The sequence below is a fragment of the Pelodiscus sinensis genome, chromosome 22 (assembly GCF_052426305.1).
Source record: "Pelodiscus sinensis isolate ZL-2025 chromosome 22, ASM5242630v1, whole genome shotgun sequence".
Lineage (NCBI taxonomy): Eukaryota > Metazoa > Chordata > Testudines > Trionychidae > Pelodiscus > Pelodiscus sinensis.
This window is the reverse complement of record NC_143073.1, coordinates 24129124-24150537: the sequence shown is the minus strand read 5'-3', so window position 1 is coordinate 24150537 and position 21414 is coordinate 24129124. Positions and strand designations below refer to the sequence as shown.

General features: G+C 52.7%; 2 protein-coding genes across 2 annotated transcripts in view; both read right to left on the bottom strand.

The window, feature by feature from the left end:
• Positions 1-21414, bottom strand: part of LOC142819585 (uncharacterized) — a 176921-nt gene that overhangs the window by 46073 nt on the left and 109434 nt on the right. The gene's annotated exons all lie outside the window — the stretch shown is intronic.
• The window catches only part of LOC149521867 (uncharacterized), a 34479-nt gene continuing 27659 nt past the window's right edge, over positions 14595-21414 (bottom strand). The window contains exon 6 of the mRNA XM_089772699.1: positions 14595-15529. Coding sequence (XP_089628825.1) covers positions 14595-15529 — 935 coding nt within the window. The remainder of the gene's footprint in view (positions 15530-21414) is intronic.

Sequence of the window (21414 nt, the reverse complement as noted above, 5' to 3'; positions counted from 1 at the left end):
TTATCCAAAGCGCTTTCCTATAGTCAGCTCACAATACAAATAACATGTGGAAGGACCATTCACTGGTCCATCAAGAGCCTCAGTAGTGTTCCAGTGGTCCATGAAAACCAAAGGGTGAGAGCCACTTAGCTCTTCAGCTGCAGTATTGTCTACAGCGCGGCCTGCACTATGGAGACTGTATCTCAGCGGAGGTACGTCACCGTAGCTACGGAGCACACAAATGCAGATGCAGCATACGCACCCGGAAGGGGGTTTCCTGTTGTTTCCACCCAGAGTGGTGGTAGCTACATGGAGAGAAGCAATCTTCCATCACCACAGCTGTATCTACAAAGGGGTTAGTCGGAAGGTATGTGGTTCCTGGTTCACAGGGACATACCCATATTTGCTCTTCTGGAGCGAGCACACTGAAAACAGCTGGGTAACCGTGGCAGCAGGGAGAACGGTGATATGGGTTAGCTGTCCTGAGAGCAAACCTGCCTGGACTCCCACCTCCAAGGGTGAATGGACGCAGCTCCTGTGATTCAGTCCCATTCAGCCCAGCTGAGGATCTGCTCTTCTGCGCACATCCAGTCACCCAGCCTCTCCCCATGGGCTCGAGAAAGGTTCTGAGCTCTGGCTGTGGCACTGAATTAGAGGCTGTATTAACCTGTAACAAAGCTGTGCCCTGGGCAGGGTGTGGAAGCATCCGGCTGCTGAACCTGCATCAGAGGCTTCATAGTTAATCAGAGTCTAGAGATCCCTGAGCTGCACTTTGAGCTACTGCTGATGCCTTTAATCCCTGACAATCTGGGCATCAGTGACCCTGTTCAGTCTGAGCTATGGGGCTGGGGTTGTAATCACAGGGTGCTGCGCTGTCATGGTGATTGGTTTGTGGGATGCTACATATCTGCTTCGTGGTCTGTGCTTTGTTACCAATGTGGAGTCAATGTCACCGTTCCATGAGCTCCTTGCTTGTGCTTTGATCATATTTCCAAACCTGGAGCAGGTGCATTTTATCCTGCAATAAAGTGCTGTAGAATTCAGTCTGACACTGTGCATCTGAGCTGTATTGCTCTTAGGGACACAGGGAGTACGAGGCATAAACTGGATACTGCAGGTCGGACACTGGGACTGGGTATTTGTACCTTGGGAAAGGGGGTTGGATATCAAGAAAAACATGTTGGTGGGGCTATTAAATCTCCAGCTTCTAGGCTGGAGCCAATCTCTAACTCTGTAGGGCACGTCTACACTAAGCAGAAGATTGACACTGCCACAGTGGATCTCCCAGTCCTCTAATTTTTTCTTCCAAAATGTCGACCAGCTTGCACTTAGTGCAGATGAAATCCGTTCTTTCTTCTGGGAGGAAGACAAACATGGCGCACGCTGTGCAGGTAACAACAGCAGACCCATCACCATCCATCGCTGCTGTCCTGGAGAAGGGATTTAAAAAGAAAGGCAAGAGAACCTCCCGCTCTTCCCAACTCCCTCTCTAAACTCCCTGGTAGCACTCACCTGTTCGCAAGCTCCTTGCCCACTGCCTTATAAAGCCCTGGAGTGCCTGAAAGTCCCTCCCCCTACCAAGGCTCAGCCAATCAGCAGAGGCTTCTATAATTCAAACTTTAATTAGAAGCCAACAGTTTCCACCTGCCAATCACAGTAAATCACAGCACCTGCCAATCACAGCCAATCACAGCACAAACTCCATCAAGGGGAGGGGGAGGGCAAATGAGAAGTGGGAAAAAAAAGCCTCACTCACAAACACAGGAGAAAAAAAAAACAAAAACAAAAAAAGCACACACACCGACCCGCAATACTACTCATGTAGCACAATGGTGTCAGTTGCTCGTCTACGTTCGATTCATTGGCGATGGAACCGTGAAAGAAGAGCTGCTTTTTTCGAAGGAATTGATGACCACATCAAAGGCTTCTGAAGTTATGAAAACACCATTGCAGAGTTAACTTCTCACCCACTCGTTTTCCTTAATGTCTCACAATGACACTTTCAATCGCTCGCACTATCACCAAGTCACCACCATTCACAGGGATGTGAATTTCCGAGGTCTGTACGTTTTCCTTCACTCCTCTCGCTATGCCTTCCCCAGCCAGTTTTTCCAGTTCGTTGGTTCTGTGCCAGCTCGTCTGATCCGTTTTTTTCTTGCCAGATGGTCCCCTTCCATGGACACAGGTTTGCTCTATGACCAATTTAGCAAGGAGAGTGGGGCTTTTTAACTAGCCTCCACATTTTTTTGGTCCTTTTCTTAAAAAATGTCAAATGTCCCATGTTTGTGCATCTCTCCTTGTGGAGAGGGGTGAGGGGAAAAGGCATTTTGCTCAAGGGGGCTGCTTGGCCCGTCAGGGCCGGGTTCTCTGACTTGAGGCGATTAAAAGTCGTCGGTGCAGTTCTCAGCGGGTCCAGCCGCCAGCGCTCTCTGGTGTTACCAGCGCTGCTCTTCAGCACCCTGCTGCCCAGTTTCTTCTGCAGTTCTAAGGTTCATAACTTCCTCCAGCAAACCAAAGAGACCCCACACAGAGCCTGCTCCAGGGCAGCCTCCTTCTCCTGGGGAATTTTGAATGGAAGAGAGGATTCTACCCATCCCTGGATGGCCGGCCAGTCCTGACGTTCCCCCAAAGGACACTCATAAGGTTTCCCCCCCCTCCCCATTTCCCCATCAACTGGTTAATAAAATCCCTAACAGTAGTTGCAGGCAAGAGCCCGTCAGACTTACCCGAGTGATCCATCAAGACCTGGGGATCAGGCACGACTCTCCCTGGGATCCTGTTCCTGACGCCAGATGTTAGGGAAGAAACAGGCGACCCAGGAGAAGATGGGGTAAACGGACCTCTCTACTGCAGATACTTGTTCCCTTGGAATCCCCAACACACCAGTCCAAGTGAGCAGTGATTTGGTACCAGTTAGGGTGTGTCTAAACTACACCCCTCTGCCAACAGAGGGATGTAGATTAGGCACATCGCTATTGCGAATGAACCCTACTTTGCCAGCAAAAAGCGGCAGTCTAGATGGGGATCGGTTGATAAGGAAAACCTTTTTCGACTGATCCCGTAGCCTTGTGCAACGAGGTTTACAGGATCAGTTGGAAAAGGCTTGCCTTGTCATCCGATCCCCATCTAGACTGCTGCTTTTTGCCAGCAAAATGCTGCATCAGCAAAAAGCGACGGCCATTTTTATTCAAATGAAGCGCAGGAGATTTAAATCCCCGCTTCATTCGCAATAGCGATGTGCCTAATCTACATCCCTCCATCGGCAGAGGGGTGTAGTTTAGACACACCCTTACACTCCTGCATCAATTTTAGTGTGTGAATTCACATTTCTATCACTACTTCCCCTCAATCCTTATTTAGTATCATTAATGCCTCTTCAATAAAAATATTTATGAATATGATTATATCCTCCCCTGTTTACTGTTTACAGAATTTTCAATTAGATCAGCATTTTTCTACATTACGTACCTTCCGAATCAGCAGGTTACACAGATTGCAAAGGATGTGACCCTGAAAGTGTTTTTACAGAGCAAGTGACAAAACAAAGACACCGTCTCCCTAGGCTGTGAGAACACAGGGAGGGAGCATGTTTATACATCAGAAATGACAATACCTGCTCTGGCCAGATCCCTGCCACTATTGCCTTCCTGGACCCTTATTAATTTTTACATATCCCAACAGCTGGATCCTATGACAGTTTGCTTGTATGGCTCTGCGGACACAGTTGGCAAGGGGGTGTATTAAAGAGGTGGGTTACTGGGTGTGTGTGTCTCTGAGATGTGGTGTGTGGCTGCGAGAAAGAATTTGCTCAGGTTGGGGGGTGTCTGTACGTAAGGACTGGCCTGTCTCCCAAGGCCGGTAGGGGTGAAGGATCATCATATTCCAGGACAGATTGTCAGTGATATGCTGGAGCGGTTTGAGCTGGGGGCTGTAGATGATCAGTGCTAGTCTGTTATTTTCCTTGTTGGGCCTGTCTTGGAGTCTGGAGTTCACAGTACAACTCTACAGTAACAGAGAGGCCCTGTCTGTGCCCCCCAGAACCCTACAATAGCAAACCAGGCCCCTGGACACTGCAGTTGGTGTCTGTGCTCAAGACACTACAAGATCCACTCGGCTCCATGTGCACACTGCCCCGGAACTCCCACAATCCCCGGCCAGTCCCCTCCCCAACAGAGACCCTCCCATCACAGCCTGGTCCCAGCAGCCTCTGAGATGCCGTACGATGGCAAACCAGGGCAAACCTGTTCCACGCACTCTCACCAGGACGGGTCTGCACAGTTTGGGGCTCGTCCCAGGGCCCTTGCCGAGGGCAGTGACACATGCTCCTGGGTGAGGTGTGTGCGCTACGTGAGCAGGACACTGGGGCATTGGCTCACACCAGCCTCTCAGGGACTCTCTCTCCCCCCCCCCCCCCGCCCACACACAATCTGCTCTTGTGCAAACACCAGCCTCTCCTCCACCTGTGGTGCCCCTGTGAGCAGTGGCAGCCCCTGGCTGGAGTGAAGGACACCCCCAGCCTCTCCCAGGGACACCTGGCATGTGTCACAGACCCACAGGGCCTGGCCTGGGCCTCCACTGTCACCCGTCTGCTGGGAGGGGCCCTGCAGTGGCCCGGACCACAAGGACTCACATGGGTGGGACTTCAAAATGGGGTCCCTGGGTACCAGTGATCCCGGCACTCGGCAGTGGGTCCTGCTGAACTGGACCCTGCGAGAGTCTGCAGAAGAGAAGACTGAGGGGGGATTTGAGAGCAGCCTGCAACTCCCTGGAGGGAGGTTCCAAAGAGGATGAAGAGAGGCTGTTCTCAGTAGTGACAGGTGGCAGAACAAGGAGCAATGGGCTCAAGTTGCAGAGGGGGAGGTCTAGGCTGGATTTTAGGACAAACTATTTCCCTAGACAGATGGGGAAGAGCTGGGCTGGGTTCCCTAGGGAGGGGCTGGAATCTCCATCCCTAGGGGTGTTTCAGTCCTGGCTGGACAAAGCCCTGGCTAGGTTGATTGAGTTGGGGCTGGTCCTGCTCTGGACAGGAGATTGGACTTGACCCCTGAATTCTCTGCCGGCCCCATGAGCTGATGGACTGTCCAGGATTTCCAGGTTTGTGAATCTTGGTAGCAGACAGACTGAGCCATCCCGTCCATAGGACGATTCGGGGTGGCCATCCCATGCCCTGCGCTTTAGGGGGCCCCGCAGCAACCAACTCAATTGTCCTTTGGCTGGGACAGTCCCCCTTTAGTGGCAGGGTCCAGGGGCTGCTTGGGGGATTACTTGGGGCAGTTTTGGGGAGGAATTTCCTCCACTCCATGAGTGGTTGCTCCCCAGAGAAGCACTGCAGGCTCCGTGTCATTAATCCTACAGGCTCAGCCATCTGGAGGGAGGGGCCAACCGACCATCAGCCAATCCCCTCTCATTTTCCCATCCTGGAGTGCAATGAATTTTGTTCTGTGCAGCACGTCAAGGCAATGTGCGGAGGTGCACGGCCAGCAGAAACAAAAGATCTAGATACAATAGATACACACAGTCCAAACCCTACACACTTTGCAGACGTAGGACGAAGTGACCACGGCACAAGAACCTGGTGCACCCCTGGGGGGGCTGTTGGCCCCCAAAATGGTACAAAGGGGGCCGTGTGAGGTGTCAAATAGAAGCTTACTTTATACTGATTCTATGTCTGCTATTCAAATAATTGTATAATGACTGTGTGTGGAGTTATAAGCATGTACTTTGTGTGGATACTGAATGTTTCTCTAGCTGAGCACTAGACGAAGAATGCTCACCTATGGACATGCTAATGAGCGAGTCTCCAGGGAACAATGGATCTCTGGAGGCCAAAGACTCACCTGGCCACTGGCCATGTGACTCGAGCCAGCTTGGAAGAAACCAGGAAGGATGTATAAATAGGCCACGTGGCCGACTCGATCTTGGTACTCAGATCTGCTCCCGACCCCAGATGCGGCTTTGCAGGGAATCACAAGCTGGGAAGAACTGTGGACCCATCCTGGCATAGGATGTGCAACAAGGACTTTTAAGCCAGCAGCTGTAACATCTCTGCTAGAGCCTTGTAGAAACCATTTTATGTTTAGCTAGAAGCCATCTTGTATAACAGAAACTATTTCAGCTTTTTGCCTTTGCACGTAGATCATAGTGAATGTTCTATCACCCCATGTGCCAGGCCAAGACAGATGTGCTATTGGAATGTGTTCATTGGGCTAGTTCAGACAGGAGAGGTACTCCCTCATACCTGTCCACCATCTTGTTGATAAGGCTTTATTTTTCCTAGTTTAATTGATGATTTCTGTAATTGGATGCCCTGACGTCACGCTGTTTGGTTAAGGGTATAAAGATACTAGGATTGATTGTATTAGCAGCCTTACTAGGCCCGGCTCTGCTGGGACCACGTTTGGCTCACTTTGCTTTACTGATCAATAAAGCTATTTGTTTGTTAGCTGCCTAAACAGAGAGGAGCATGTTTTTGCTTCGACAGCCTGCATCGAGAACTGGGAGATTCGATGCATGTAACGTATGATACTTTAACAACCTCACTCTCATGCTTTTCTTTCTTATAGTAATAAACCTTTAGATGTTAGATTCTAAGGGATTGGCTCAGCGTGATTTGTGGGTAAGATCCAGAGGGTAAATTGACCTGGGATCTGTGGCTGGTTTCTTGGAACTGGACAGAACTTGTTTGGGGGAGGTGAGATTGGGCTCCAAAACCCTTCACCGGTGTATGAGGCCCGGGGCCATCTGGGGCATGGATATTGCTGGGGTGCCGGAGGGGTTTTGCTCGTGAGGCTTCAGGCAGGCAGCTGAAGCGCTCTGTGGGACAGGTTGTGGCCTGTTTGGGAAGGGCCTCCAGTCTGGGGCTGTGAGGAGCCCCGAATTTGAGCAAATCGTCCTGAGTGGACGCCCTCGGCTGTGCTTCAGACCAAGTCCGTCGCACACCCCTCCCCCCACTATCCTGCACCCTCGGCATCCAACCCCTGCCCTGACTCCTGAACCCCCCTAGGTGCTCAGCTCTCGTGGGGCCCTGCACCCCCCCGGCAGCACTGGGTGGGAATGGCCCTGGGGACGTCTCCCTGCTGCCCGGCCACCCGTGGGGCACAGACCCTGAGCCGGGGGGTCGCGTGTGTCCCGAGGGCTGAGGAAGGGGCCTGTGCTGGGCGCTGGGCGTGGATGGAAAAGCCCCTCAGCAAGGGGCCGGGCGCAGGCCGGAGAGTGAGGAGACTCCCCCGGTCCCAGAGTCAGGAGCCGGCCCGGGGCCCCCCCACCCTGGAGCTGGGCACAGAGCAGGCCAGATGCCGGCGCGGGGGCCAGACGCTCAGAGCCGCAGGCGGGGTCGGCGCGAGGGGCAGCAGGGAACAAACGGCAGAGGCGACGGCTCGGTGCTCAGGAAGCTTTAATCTCCCGGCAACCCCCCCCCCCCAGCAGGGAAAGCCCCCACCCCAGCGCCTCTGTGGGGCAGGGCAGGCGGGCGGCACCCGGGCGATCAGCGCAGAGTGACCCCCAGAGCCCGGCAGCGGGTTGTGGCGCTTGGGTGAGTGTCGCTCCCAGGACGGGTCGGAACGTTTCCTCAGGCCCCTCGGCGCGGATCCGGCCCCGCTCAGGACAGGATACAACCGCTCTTCTGGTCCTGGAGAAGAAAGCAGAACGAGTTCAATCCCCTTAGTTCCCCCGAAATGGCCAGCGCACCCAAACCTGAGCCTGCTCGGGCTGGGAGGGTTAGTGCCTCAGGCTGGGAGCCAGGGCTCAGCCCCTCAGGGTTCTCCTGCAAGGTCATAGGAACGGCCACACTGGGGGTATGTCTACACTAGATACCCTAGTTCGAACTAGGGTGGCTCGTGTAGACATACCCTGGGTCAGACACACGGCCCGTCCGCCCAGTGTCCTGTCTGCCCACAGGGCCTGTGCCCGGTGCCCCAAAGGGAGTGAGCTGAACAGGGAATCAGCAGCTGACTCCTCCCAGTCTCCCATCTACAGCCCCTGACAGACGGTAATTGGAGGCACCAACCTGCCCTCCCTCCCCAATCACCATTGATTGGCCTGTCCTCCATGAGCTTCCCTAATTCAAACCCCCGTATCAATTGCCCTTCACAACATCCCCTGGCGAGGGATCCCTTTGGGTTGTTCTAAACCCACAGCCCATCCATTCCATTTGGTGGCTCCTAGTTCTCGTGTTCATGGGAAGGAGCAAACTACTCATCTTTAGTCACTTTCCCCTCCCCCGCCAGTGTTTTACAGCCCCCACTCACCCCCCCCCCCCCCGCGGCGCCTCATTAGCAAACCGAAACATCCCAGTCGTATTAATCCCTCCTCCTGCAGAAGCTGTTCCCTCACCCCAATCATTTGGGTCCTTTTCTGAGCTGTTCCTAAGTCCAGGACAGGTTGGACCCCTCTGCTCCAGCAGCCTCAAAAAAAGGGGATTTGCCGGACCGGGGAGGTATCTTCCCTTCTGGCCCATGCTGAGCCACTGCCCCCGCCCCCTCGCTAGGGCTCCAGCTCACACCACTGATGCCTGGGTGCTGGCGCTGACTGAGCTGGAGCTGCTGCTGGCTCCCTGCTACTGCCCAGCTTCTTGGGACAGATCTCTCTGCTGCACCATCTCCCCCCCCCATGCACCCCCGTGTTCCCCCTGCTGTGCTCCTATCCCGTGGCCAGACCTTCCTGTGCTTGGCTCTGAGGTCCTGCTGGAGCGTGGATCTTGCAGAACCAGAGACTCCAGGTTCAGGGGGGTCCAGCCAGTACCTTCTCTGGAGATGGGGAACCCAATCTGCAGGCAGGATCCCAGCTGTGGGCCTGCCACAGATTTATATAGAGGCAGCAAGACCCTCCCTGTGCTTTATCTGGAGGATCCCAGCAGCCTGGTCGCTGTTCGGCTGCCCTGCCCGTCGAGTGGATGTTTGCAGAGAACTCTCCACAGGGACTCCCAGGTCCCTCTCTGGGGCAGTGACAGCCACACGGGACCTCCCCAGTCTGTGTGTGCAGACGCTGTTCTGTGCTCCAGCCGGCATTGCTCTGCACTGCTCAGAGGGATTTCAGCTGCCATTAGGTTGCTCAGTCACCCACTTTTACTGTCCCAGTGCACAGGACTGCTGACACACCACTGGTGGAGGAGGAGACAGCTCAGGGTGGACACTGGCAGCTGGTTACTTCTGGCAGCAGGCACTGCTCCACCCCTGCTCCAAACCCTCCTGCCATGGTACTAGGAAGCCATTATGCTCTTCTTGATACAGGAGATAAGCAATCACCCAGTACACCAGAGGAGGAGAAGCCTCGTACCCCCAAGGCTGGGGGGTCTGCTGCCACCACTGCGAGGGGGGAACGTACGGTAGTAGTGGTTGGAGACTCGTCTAAGGGGGCTGGAAGTGCCCATCTGTCACCCTGACAAGGCATCTCAGGGGGCCCGAATCCGAGACATTATGGAGACAGTGTCAAGGATTATCCGGCCTTCTGACTACTACCCCAGGCTACTCCTTTATGTGGGCACTAATGATACTGTGAGGTGTGACACTGAGCTGATCAAGAGTGACTACAGGGCTCTGGGAATACGGGTGAAGGAGTTTGGAGCGCAGGTGGGATTTGCTTCGGTCCTTCCTGTCAAAGGTAGAGCCCCACCTAGAGACAGGTGCATCCTGGAGGTGGATGCCTGGCTGCGAAGATGGTGTCGCCAGGAGGGCTTTGGCTTCCTCAACCACGGGAAGCTGTTCTAGGAGGACTGCTAAGCAGGGATGGGGTTCACCTTTTGAGGAAGGGCAAGATTGTATTTGGACACAGACTGGCTAACCTAGTGAGGAGGCTTTAAACTAGGTTCGATGGAGACAGGTGACCAAAGCCCATGGGTAAGTGAAGAACGTGGAAACCTGGGAGATGGATTGGAAATGGGAGAGAGCATGGGCTATAATGGCAGAGAGAAAGGAGGGACAAGTCAGAACTGGGAGGCAAGAGCAAATCAGTACCTTAGATGCCTATATACAAATGCAAGAAGTTTGTGTAATAAGCAGGAAGAACTGGAAGTGCTAATAAATAAATACAACTATGACATCGTTGGCATCACAGAGACTTGGTGGGATAATACACATGTGTCAAGGGAAGGGGATTTTATAAATGTGCTTGGGCACAGGGGAAGTGGATTCCTTATCAAAAGTCTATTTGATCGGGGTAATTTCCACATGATGCTTTGTGATAAAAATCCAAAACTCTGGCAAATTGCCTTAAACCTTCACTAGACATTTGTGTCTCCTTATTGCCAGGAGCTTCGCCTGGAATTTTGTCTGGAGAAGGTCCCTTTGGCTATGTCTAGACTGCAAGCCTCTTTCGAAAGAGAGCGTCTAGACTGCACGGAGAAATTTCGAAAAAGCGGCTTGCTTTTTTGAAAGAAAGCATCCAGTGAGTCTGGATGCTCTCTTTTGAAGAAGCCCTATTTACATTGAAGAACGCCTTCTTTCAAAAGAGGAACTTTCGAAAGAAGGCGTTCTTCCTCGTGAAATGAGGTTTACCGCCATCGAAAGAAAAGCCGCGTTCTTTCAAATTAATTTCGAAAGAACGCGGCTTGAGTCTGGACGCAGGGGAATTTTTTTCGGGAAAAGGCTACTTTTCCCGAAAAAACCCCTGAGTCTGGACACAGCCTTTGTGTTGGCCATCACTGACGTACGACTAGCACTTGCAGTGGGCTAAGTTTTGCAAACAGGGAGCAATCATCCATGACCATTGAAGAATCCTGGGACTGCTGGAGAGAGGTGTCAGTGCCTCCCGCCTCATGAATTCTCCTTTGTGGAGCTGGGTGAGGTCTCAGTGGCTCTGCATGTGGCTGTTTTATGCTTGAAATACAGGCCATGCCATGTTCTATCACACAAGGGTTGCCAAAAGAACACCCCCCATTTCATGCCCATTGTCTGCCCTTCTCCGTTCCGAACTGACCCTTTTGGATGTCTGCCACATTTCTCCTCAGATGCTGGTTGCAATCAGCCTTGCTGCCTGTGAAAATCACCCCGTCTACCACCATAAATGCACGTCTGCAGCCTCAGCTGTCTCTTGTACTCGGGCAGTGACTGCTCATCGCTGCAGCCGCCTTCAGCTCGCGCTGCTCTAAGGGGACCAACACCTCGTCTTTCCCACTTTCCCTCCTATTTGCTGCACTTTCCTGTTAGCTACAAAATCTCCGAGGGGGGCCGTGTTAGTTGGTGATTTTAAAAACAAGCAGTTTTGTGGTGCCTTGGGTCTGGTCTATACTACACTAGGCAGGTTGGCTTAAGGCACACAACTCCAGCTACACAAAATGCACAGCTGGATTTGGCTTATATTAAGCAGAGCCACGGTGAAATCCAGACCTCAGGAGGCTGACAGGAACGCATGCTCTCCTTGGCTTCCCTTACTCCTAGCAGAAGGAGTACCACACATTGGTCAGGGCTATCCTTAGCATTTGATTCAGGGGTCTATACTAGACATGCTAAATTGCATGCTAGAAGATTGTCTTCCAGAGCATTGATCTTCTCGTAAGCATAGACATACCCATGGAGAGTATAAGGCTACCTCCAGACTGCATCCCTCTGTTGGCAGAGGGATACAAATAAAGCACTTCGAAAGTGCTGTGTAGTTGCAGTTCTGCCAACAGTGGGGAGCTTTTTCGACAGATCTTGTACTCTGAGGCTACACAGCACTTTCATTTTCGAAATGGCGCATGATTGGCACAGTGCTGGAATGTGAATATGCATATGAAGGCCGAGATATTTAAAACCCAGGCTCATTTGCACTTTCGAAGTGCTTTATTTGCATCCCTCTGCCGACAGAGGGATGTAGTCTGGAGATAGCTTAAGACCCACTTCATAACATTGACAGAACTCAGCAGTTTTGTCAATGGCAGTAAACCTTATTCTACGAGGAATCACGCCTTTTGTTGACAGAGCTCTGTCGACAGAAGGCATTATTGCATCTACGCTGTCCTTTGTGTCTACACTGTCATGTCGACAAAGCGGCTTGCTTTGTCGACAGAACTGGCTGTAGTCTATACGCTCTTTGTTGACAGAAGCTTTGTTGTCTAGACGTACCCTGAGATTGGAGTAAATCTGGTTGTATCCTAGGGTCTGGCTATAACAATCAATCATGTGATGTGTCCTGGATAGACGCTAAAGGCATGTAGATAAGAATAGCAACCAGTAGGTTTCCAGACTAGGGTGGACCATCATTTAATTGAGCTTCAGTGGCAAGGAAGTAGACCTCTTCTGTGGACTTATCCAGGCTAAGGTTGATGGTGGGGTGGAAATTGTTAAAATCTGTGCCGTTCTTCAAGGGTCTTCTTCCTGTGATCTATAGCTTGACAATGTTGTCAATGCAATGTAATCAGAGGAGGGCACCAGGAGATGGGAGCTGAGGAAATGTTGTTCAAGGTCAGCCATATTGTTGGCAGATTGTGGGGCTGTGCTGGTGCCCAGGGTTGTGCCGCTAACTGGAAGGTGTAAATTGTCCCCAAATGGGAAGTAGCTGTGGGTGAGAGCAAAGTCACGTAGCTCACCCCCCAGCTGGGCTGCGGCCTCATCAGAAAGAGTGTTCCTGCCAGCCTGTCATCCAGCCTTGTGGGGAATGTTGGTGTTCTACAGCCATGGGGGACAGGAGGGTGTGTTCAGGAAGATCACCGATGTGCTATAGTTCCCTTGGGAAGTCAGGGAAGCCTGGAAGGTCACTAGGGCTGTGTCTAGACTGGCAAGTTTTTCCGCAAAATCAGCTGCTTTTGTAGAAAAGCTTGCCAGCTGTCTACACTGGCTGCTTGAATTTCCGGAAAAGCACTGATGATCTCATGTAAGATTGTCAGTGCTTTTCCGGAAATACTATGCTGCTCCCGTTTGGGCAAAAGTCTTTTTCCGAAAGACTTTTGCGCAAAAGGGCCAGTGTAGACAGCACAGTACTGTTTTCCGCAAAAAAGCCCCGATCGCGAAAATGGCGATCGGGGCTCTTTTGTGGAAAAGCGCGTCTAGATTGGCCAAGGACGCTTTTCTGCAAAAAGTGCTTTGGCGGAAAAGCATCCTGCCAATCTAGACGTGCTTTTCCAAAAATGCTTTTAATGGAAAAGTTTTCCGTTAAAAGCATTTTCGGAAAATAATGCCAGTGTAGACGTAGCCTAGGAGTGCTGGTCATGTAGGGCCTGAGGAGAGAGTCAACATTGCCAGATAATCCTGATGCCAGTGTGCTGATGCCTGAGATGATGGGATGTCTGGGATTTCCATTATTATGGATCTTGGGTAGCAGATAGAATACCACTGGAGGGGGCTCTGGGAGGGTGTTTGTGTAGATTTGGTCCTGAGCTGTAGCAGGGAGTTTCTTGAACAGACGGGGTCGATTCTTCATGGATTCCTCAGCAGGATTGGAGAAAAGTGGCCAGTAGAATGTGGTGGTGGTGAGTTCTCTGGTGGCCTCCTGTTCATAATCTGGTTTATTCATGATGACGGCAGCACCCCCTTTGGCTACAGGAACTGACTTTGCAGTCCTACCTAGCTAGGTCCACATCTCTAGTTCCAGAGTCTTCTCTGGTATCACAGTGAGAGTCCCTGCTCCGGAAAGTGCTTCTGCAGGGAACAGCGATTTGCCAGGCCTCATGCTCAACCCCAAGTCACTTTTCAAGTGTTAGCATCACTCTCTGGATCCTTAAGGTGCCGCCATTTAGCTCTTTGCTCAATCACATTGTCAGGGGCTTGTGGGCCCTTCCAGCTTCCACTACCTGACCAGAAACACCTGCTCTAGGAATGTTCTCGGAGCTGCTACTTCAGCAGAGAGTGGGTGTGAATTTTCCAAGCTAATTAACCATTCCCAGGGACTGCTGGCTCACCTTGAAGGTGGTGTGATGTCAATAGCTAAAATTTTCCTCTTCTCAGGTCTGACACCTTTGCTGGAAATAACGTCCCCACCCCACCCCAACATCAGCTTGCTAATCACCCCACCCATTTCTCCACAGTTGGTTTGAGGTTTGCAGTTCTAATTCCACCTAGAGCTTTCCATCCTCTACGGTCATGCTCCTCTTTTGGCCAGCCCCAGAAGCCACCATTAATATGTCCATGAATCACATGGATCATCTGTGGCGCACTGCGGTTGCTGAACGAAACTCTGAAGAGGAACCATAAGAATCTGTCTCTTCCCATCGGAGTATTAAATGTGCATGACTGTGACCCTTCTTCAGTTCAGCTGAGCTGCTGAAAGCCCAAGTTGGAATCCAATTCACAGAAACACGGGGCATTAGCTGCTCAAACTAGAATCCCTTCTCTAGTTGGCAGTTTGAAAGGTTCTCGTTCTGCAGCTTGCTGAGGTCTCTGGGACCTAAGTATACGCGGCGCTGGCCATTGCTTTCCCCCACAATGACATGGGAGCTCACCCACCCTGCTGGCCACTCCATTCCCTTATCACCTGAATTGCTTCCATTCTTGCAGCTCAGCCAGGAGCTTTCTGCATGGAGAGATGGGCCTGCTTGTCTGGATGGTGCGTTCACCCTGCAAGCCCCCCAGCCCTGCCAACACATCATGATAGTCCCAGCGAGGACCCGATAGGCAGGCTGAACAGCCAGTCCCTTTGGGCTCTCTCCTCTCCCCACACTGGCCACCAGGTGTCCCTGGTGCTCCCTGAGGGAAATGCTCCGTGCATCACCCTGACAGCCCCTCAGCCCCACAGGAACTCACCAATTCCTGCTGCAGCTTCTCCTCCCGCTCCTTTGCCTCCTTCTTCAGCTGCTCCTCCCGCTCCTTTCCCTCCTTCTCCCGTCTGTCCATCTCCTCTTTCAGCTCCTTGTCTCTCTTCAGGAATTCCTGCTGCAGCTTCTCCTCCCGCTCCTTTGCCTCCTTCTCCCGTCTGTCCATCTCCTCTTTCAGCTCCTTGTCTCTCTCTAGGAATTCCTGCTGCAGCTTCTCCTCCCGCTCTTTTGCCTCCTTCTTCAGCTGCTCCTCCCGCTCCTTTCCCTCCTTCTCCCGTCTGTCCATCTCCTCTTTCAGCTGCTTGTCTCTCTTCAGGAATTCCTGCTGCAGCTTCTCCTCCTGCTCCTTTCCCTCCTTCTGCCGTCTGTCCACCTCCTCTTTCATCTGCTTGTCTCTCTTCAGGAATTCCTGCTGCAGCTTCTCCTCCTGCTCCTTTCCCTCCTTCTGCCGTCTGTCCATCTCCTCTTTCATCTGCTTGTCTCTCTTCAGGAATTCCTGCTGCAGCTTCTCCTCCCGCTCCTTTCCCTCCTTCTTCAGCTGCTCCATCTGCTCTTTCATCAGCTTCTCTCTCTCTAGCAATTCCTGCTGCTCCTTCTTCTCCCGCTTCTTTGCCTCCTTCTGCAGCTGCTCCACCTCCTTTTTCATCAATGCGGCTTTCTCTGTGAAGCCCTCCTGCAGCAGCTTCTTCTGCTCCCTCAGCTTGCTCTGCACAGCTCTCTCCATCTCCTGCTTCAGCTTTTCAGCCTCCTTCTTCATCTTGGCTTCCACCTGGTTAATGTTCTCCAGGTGGCTGTGTTCTAGGTCCTTCATCTGCTGCTCCAGCTGCTGCCTCCTCTCCTCCTCTGCCTTGCGCTGCTGCTCCAACTCCTCCAACCTTGCCTGGTCAGCTGTGGAAATGGGAAATGCAAAGAACGTGGCATCAGCCCCCTGCTGTGCAGCCTGCATGGGGCAGAGAGCGCCCAGCCCGGCAGACAGGGGCTGGGGCTGATTCTAACCTGGCAGCTCCCCCTCCACAGGAGGCGCTGGTCAGTTTCCATGGCGATACAATGGCCACCCCTGCTCCACAGGTCGGGCTGCAGGTGGGTTCCCACAGACCGGACTGGGCCCCACTTTGGGCCCCAGAGAACGCCGGGTCAGGCTGAGGGGTCACGTTACGCTTGGCCAAGCACCGACTTGTCCTGCAAGCGGGAAGTGACCTGGCCAGGGCAGGAGAGCTGGGACCTTCCTGCCAGTCACGCCCCCAGCCCAGACACCCCGCGTGTCTTCGCAGGGAGAGATGGGCGGGAAGTTCCCGTCTGTCTCCCACCCTGCAGCAGCGGGTCACTGGGGGAGGGTCACGGGGCCTCTGCTGGGGGTGGGGGCAAACCAAACCCACCTTCCCACTGACTGGGGCAGCTGCTTGTCCTCTGGATGGATGGGCAGAGCCCAGAGGGGGTGACACGGGCTGGAAAGGGTTAAGCACCTGTCAGCTACATGGCCCAATTCAGCCTTTAATGGCAAACGAGAGCCGTGTGTGAATGGGAGTTAGGGCCCTTCCCTGCTGTAACGGGGTGTGCCAACCCCACACTGACCCGGGGGGGGAGGCAGAATGGGCCTATTAGGTGGAATACGTCTCTCCCCCACAACCCTGCTGGGCATGCTCCCCGTGCAGCCTGGATATAGAGGCCCTCAGAACAGATCAGTTGGGGCTGCCCAACAGGAGGGGCGGGGGGGGGGGGAGGTCCTGTCCTGACCCAGGAGCAGCAGCCAGCCGAATGGCCAGCACAGAACCTGACCAAGGGAAGCAACAACCCATCCAACCCGGGGGAACCGCATCCAGCCCGATAGGCAGCCGGAGAGAGCACCACCCAGAGGGAGCGTGGCCTGGAGGAGACAGCCAATGGAGCAGGAGCGGTACAAGGGTAGGGAGCAGCCCAGGGCAGGGGCCAAGGAGGACCCCGGTGAGCTTAGTGCGTTACAGAGGAATTCCCTGCTGAGTTGGTGGTAGGAGTCATCCTCACACCACCAACAGGGCCCTGGACTGGGGCCCAGTGGAGAGGAAGGGCCCGGAACCCCTGCTCCCAACACCCCAGTAATCCCACACTAGGGAAAATATGGGATTATACTGCTGAACTGTGACTAGGCCTGGGGGGGAGGGGATCCCTGCTTTGGAAGAGACATGGAGTAGGACGCCCTGTTACACCCACAAACAGCCAACACAGGCCTGGCCAGTGGACGAGAGCTCTGACAGGCGACCTGCAGCCTGAGAGACCTGGGGCAGCACCAATCGGACGTGCTCACGTCTCTCTGGCCAGGAGAGTTTGGTTACACGGTTCTCCCTGCACCTAAAGACCCTGCAACATCTCAGTGACCTGGGAATTCCCTCTGAAGTCTGCAGCTACCTCCTGGAAATGTAGGGAGATGGGCAATTGCTTTATGTAATCCATGTAGCTAATTACTCCTGCTTCTTAGGGAATAGCCGGACAACTTCCAAGCCAGGGCAACTGCCCATTGTTCACCCAAGGATAGTAGAATGAGCTTTGAACCAAGAGTCTCTCTATTCTTTCTCAATAGATGTTGGGTTACTAGTTAAGATCTGAACAAGTCTGTGCCAGGGGAAAGTGCCTGATGCTCTGGCCATGGTGGAGCTGTTTATAGGATGAGCCAGGTTTTCACTCACCCTCATGGTGGGGGCCTTTGCTGTAGGCTCAGTGCTGGGCTGCTGCAGGGGACGGCCCTTTGGCTCCCAGCTCACCGGGGGGGAATTGCAGAAACTGTTTTGTGTCTGGCTTGGTGCAGAGAAATGTCAGAACAACCCCCGTTGGGGGACTGGCTGCCCCGTGCTTTGCGGTTCGACCTGACTCAGCAATCCCCGCGTGTGCCCCTTGGGTCCTGGCCATAGAGGGGAATGCAGACTTTGTGTTACTAACTGACGCAGGGTGGCAGCAGGGAGGGTGGGGGATGGGAGGAGAGGAGACTGCAGTGAACTGAGTGACCAGTCCCAGGATAGGCCCCGGATACCGGCATGAAAGGCAGGGGAGGTGACACCTTGTACTGGGACGAGCTCTCAAGCGTCACCGAACTCTTCATGCCTGGGCCCATCCCGCTAGCCTGGGGCACTGAGTCCCCCCCCCCCCCCCCCACAGAACCAGTCATAGCTCCGAGCCACAGAGCCGCTGCCTCTAGAGCCAGAGACGAGCCGGAGACTGGAAGGAAAAAACTCCCTGGCCCCTGCCTGGCCAGGGATGCTCTGTCAGCGCTTTGCAGGAGGCCTGGGAGGCACCTGGCAGGGCCGTGCACAGGCAGCTGCTTGGCACTAAGTTGATCTCCTTGGCTGAGGGGCCTGGGATAGGTCTGGCCTTCTGCCCCACATGAGGGGTGATTTCAAACCAGAGTCTTATGTCCACCCTGAGCCAGGTGCTCTGTGGCCCAGGAGAATTTTGGGAGTCAGCCTGGAGCACCAATGGCAGCCAAGAGGCCAGCAGAGATATTGCTCAGTGCAGGGAACTCCATGCACACAGAGCTGAGGTGAGGCAGGCTGTGCCCTTGCTGAATCCTGAGTTGGATAATCGCAAACTTCTGAAAGCCATGAGACACACAGTTAAGCTTGCCTACATAACCTTAACTCTGCCTCCATTAACACCCATCCCGGTACGCTGCCAGCCCCAGAGCTGCTGAAAGGCATCAGCTCTTCAACTCTTTTTACAGTTCATTCCTACTCATCCACAGGTTCCAGCAAGCACTATTACAGGACCAACAGACAAAAAAGGAAAGGGGGGAAAAAACACCAGAGGCACATTGTAATGCATATTGGAAAAAATAACCCCAACTATACACACAGTATGATGGGGGCTAATTCAGCTACAACTAATCAGGAAAAAGATCTTGGAAGCATTGTGGACAGTTCTCTGAAAACATCCACTGAGTGTGCAGTGGCAGTGAAAAAGGCAAATGGAATGTTAGGAGTCATTAAAAAAGGGATAAAGAATAAAACAGAGAATATCTTATTGCCTTTCTATAAAACCATGGTACGCCCATGTTTTGAATACTGCGTACAGCTGTGGTCTCCTCATCTCAAAAAAGATCTATTGGCATTAGAAAAGGTTCATAAAAGGGCAAGTAAAATGCTTAGGCGTTTGAAACGGGTCCCATATGTAGATAGATTAAAGAGACTGGGACTTTTCAGATTAGAAAAAAGGAGATTGAGGCTACTGCTACACTGCTGGGTTTTTTCAGGAAGAAGAAATGCAAATGGTGCTCACATATACTTATCTTCTTTCCTTTCTTTTTGCAGAAGAGGTTTTTCCAATGTTTGACCTGTCTATCGGGGGCAAAATGTCAGAAAAACCCCTTCCTGCAAAAGACCCCTTATTCCTCATTTTTTGAGGTATATAAAATCATGAGTGGTGTGGAGAAAGTGAATAAGGAAAAGTTATTTACTTGTTCCCATAATAGAAGAACTAGGAGCCACCAAATGAAATTAATGGGCAGCAGATTTAAAACAAATAAAAGGAAGTTCCTTTTCACACAATGCACATTCAACCTGTGGAACTCCTTGCCAGAGGAGGTTGTGCAGGCTAGGACTATAACAGGGTTTAAAAAAGAGCTAGATAAATTCATGGAGGTTGGGTTCATCAATGGTTATTAGCCAGGCTGGGCAAGGAATGGTGTCCCTAGCCTAGCCTCTGTTTGTCAGAGGGTGGAGATGGACGACAGGAGAGAGATCGCTGTTCAGTTCACTCCCTCTGGGGCACCTGGCATTGATTGCTGTCAGCAGACAGGATACTGGGCTGGAGGAACCTTTGGTCTGACCCAAGGAAGGATGGTTTCCTAGCTGACTGCAGGGCCTGGGGGGAGACAGCTCTGCCAAGCCAGCAACTTCGTGCCTAGCCACAGGGAGCTGGGGCTGGTCAGGACTGGATGGGTGGCTCAGGAGATTCAGTGTCTGACACCCATGTTTGACACAGACTGCAAAATCCTATCTTGGAGACCTACTGGGAACCCCCTGAGCCAGCCTAGCATCTCCCGCACTCTCGCAGGGTGCCCAGGCTTGCTAGTTACAGTTTACTTTTGCAGGAACCAAATGACACCAAAGCTGGAACACAAATTACTTTCCAAAGTGCCCCCTCCCCCCATGCTTTACTCAGCACAAGAGGCAGCACTCGGCAAACAAAGCTTCTTAACACAGTCCTCCTCGCACATCCCCACCCCCAAATTTCTGTCCTGTGACCCACACCCCCCAACCTAGCCCTCTTACTTGAGCCACACACACCCCAGCACCCTGCCCTGAGCTTCCCCACATCCACAACAACCCCTTGCCCTGGACACCCACACTGACATTTTTAAAGTAACTGTCATATTGCAGCACCTCCCCCCCAAAACCCTATCCTGAGTCCCCCTGCAAGGATAGTTTGCAATACAACAGTTCCTGTAAAATGCATGTTACTTTCACCTAGTACTGTGGTTCACCCCTCTCCCCCATGTTTTAGAAAATGGACTTGTGGACACAGATTTATCTAACTCAAAGGTGCTTTGGACAAATGAACTCAAGTAACCTACCAATCTCCATGTCATCATTCACTGGGTCTGTATGTCTTATGTTGGTGTGTTTATCATTCTTGCGTATGAACTTAGATATGAAATCACAGAACTATAGAACCTCAAGTCCAGCCCCCTGCCCAAAGAAGGACCAACCCCAACTCAGTCTCCCCAGCCAGGGCTTTGTCCAGCTGGGACCTAAACACCTCTAGGGATGGAGATTCCACCCCCTCCCTAGGGAACCCATCCCAGTGCTTCCCACCCTCCGAAGGAAATCATTTGTCCTAATCTCCAACCTAGACCTCCCCCACTGCAACTTGAGCCCACTGCTCCTTGTTCTGCCACCTGCCCCCCCTGAGAACAGCCTCTCGCCAGCCTCTTTGCAACCCCCCCGCAGGGACTTGAAGGCTGCTCTCAAATCCCCCCTCACTCTTCTCCTCTGCAGACTAAAAAAACCCAAATCCCTCAGCCTCTCCTCATAGGTCATGTGCTCCAGCCCCCGAATCATTTTGGTCGCCCTCTGCTGGACCCTCTCTAATGCATCCACATCATTTCTGTGCTGTGGGGCCCAGAACTGGACGCAAGACTCCAGATGTGGCCTCCCCAGAGCCGAATAAAGGGGAATAATCACTTCTCTGGATCTGCTGGCATTGCTCCTCCTAATACAATCTAATATGCCATTAGCCTTCTTGGCTACAGGGGTGCTGTGTTGACTCATCTCCAGCTTCTCAACCACTGTCATCTCCAAGGTATTTTCTGCTGAACTGCTACTTGTATGGAGTGTGGAATGCTTTATGCTTTTGAATGTGTAAATGAAAGCCATTCAGGGTGTTACCTTCAATGTCTAGGGCAGTGGTCTCCAACCTTTTTACACCCAGGATGGCTGTTTAAATGACAGAACAAGCCAAGATCTACCGCCCCGCCCCTTCCTTGAAGCCCTGCCCCTTCCTTGAAGCCCTGCCCTCTCTATTCTCCTCCTCTTCATCACTTGCTATCCCCAACCCTTATACAGGCAGTCCCCGGGTTACGTACAAGATAGGGATTTTAGGTTTGTCCTTAAGTTGAATTTGTATGTAAGTCGGAACTGGCTCCAGATTCAGCCGCTGCTGCTGAAACTGACCAGCGGCTGACTACAGGAAGCCCGAGGCAGAGCTGCTCTGCCCCCGGCTTCCTGGAATCAGCCGCTGATCAGTTTCAACAGCGCTGAATCTGGACGCCTGGGACAGAGCAGCTGGGGCGCTGCTGGGTAGGTCCC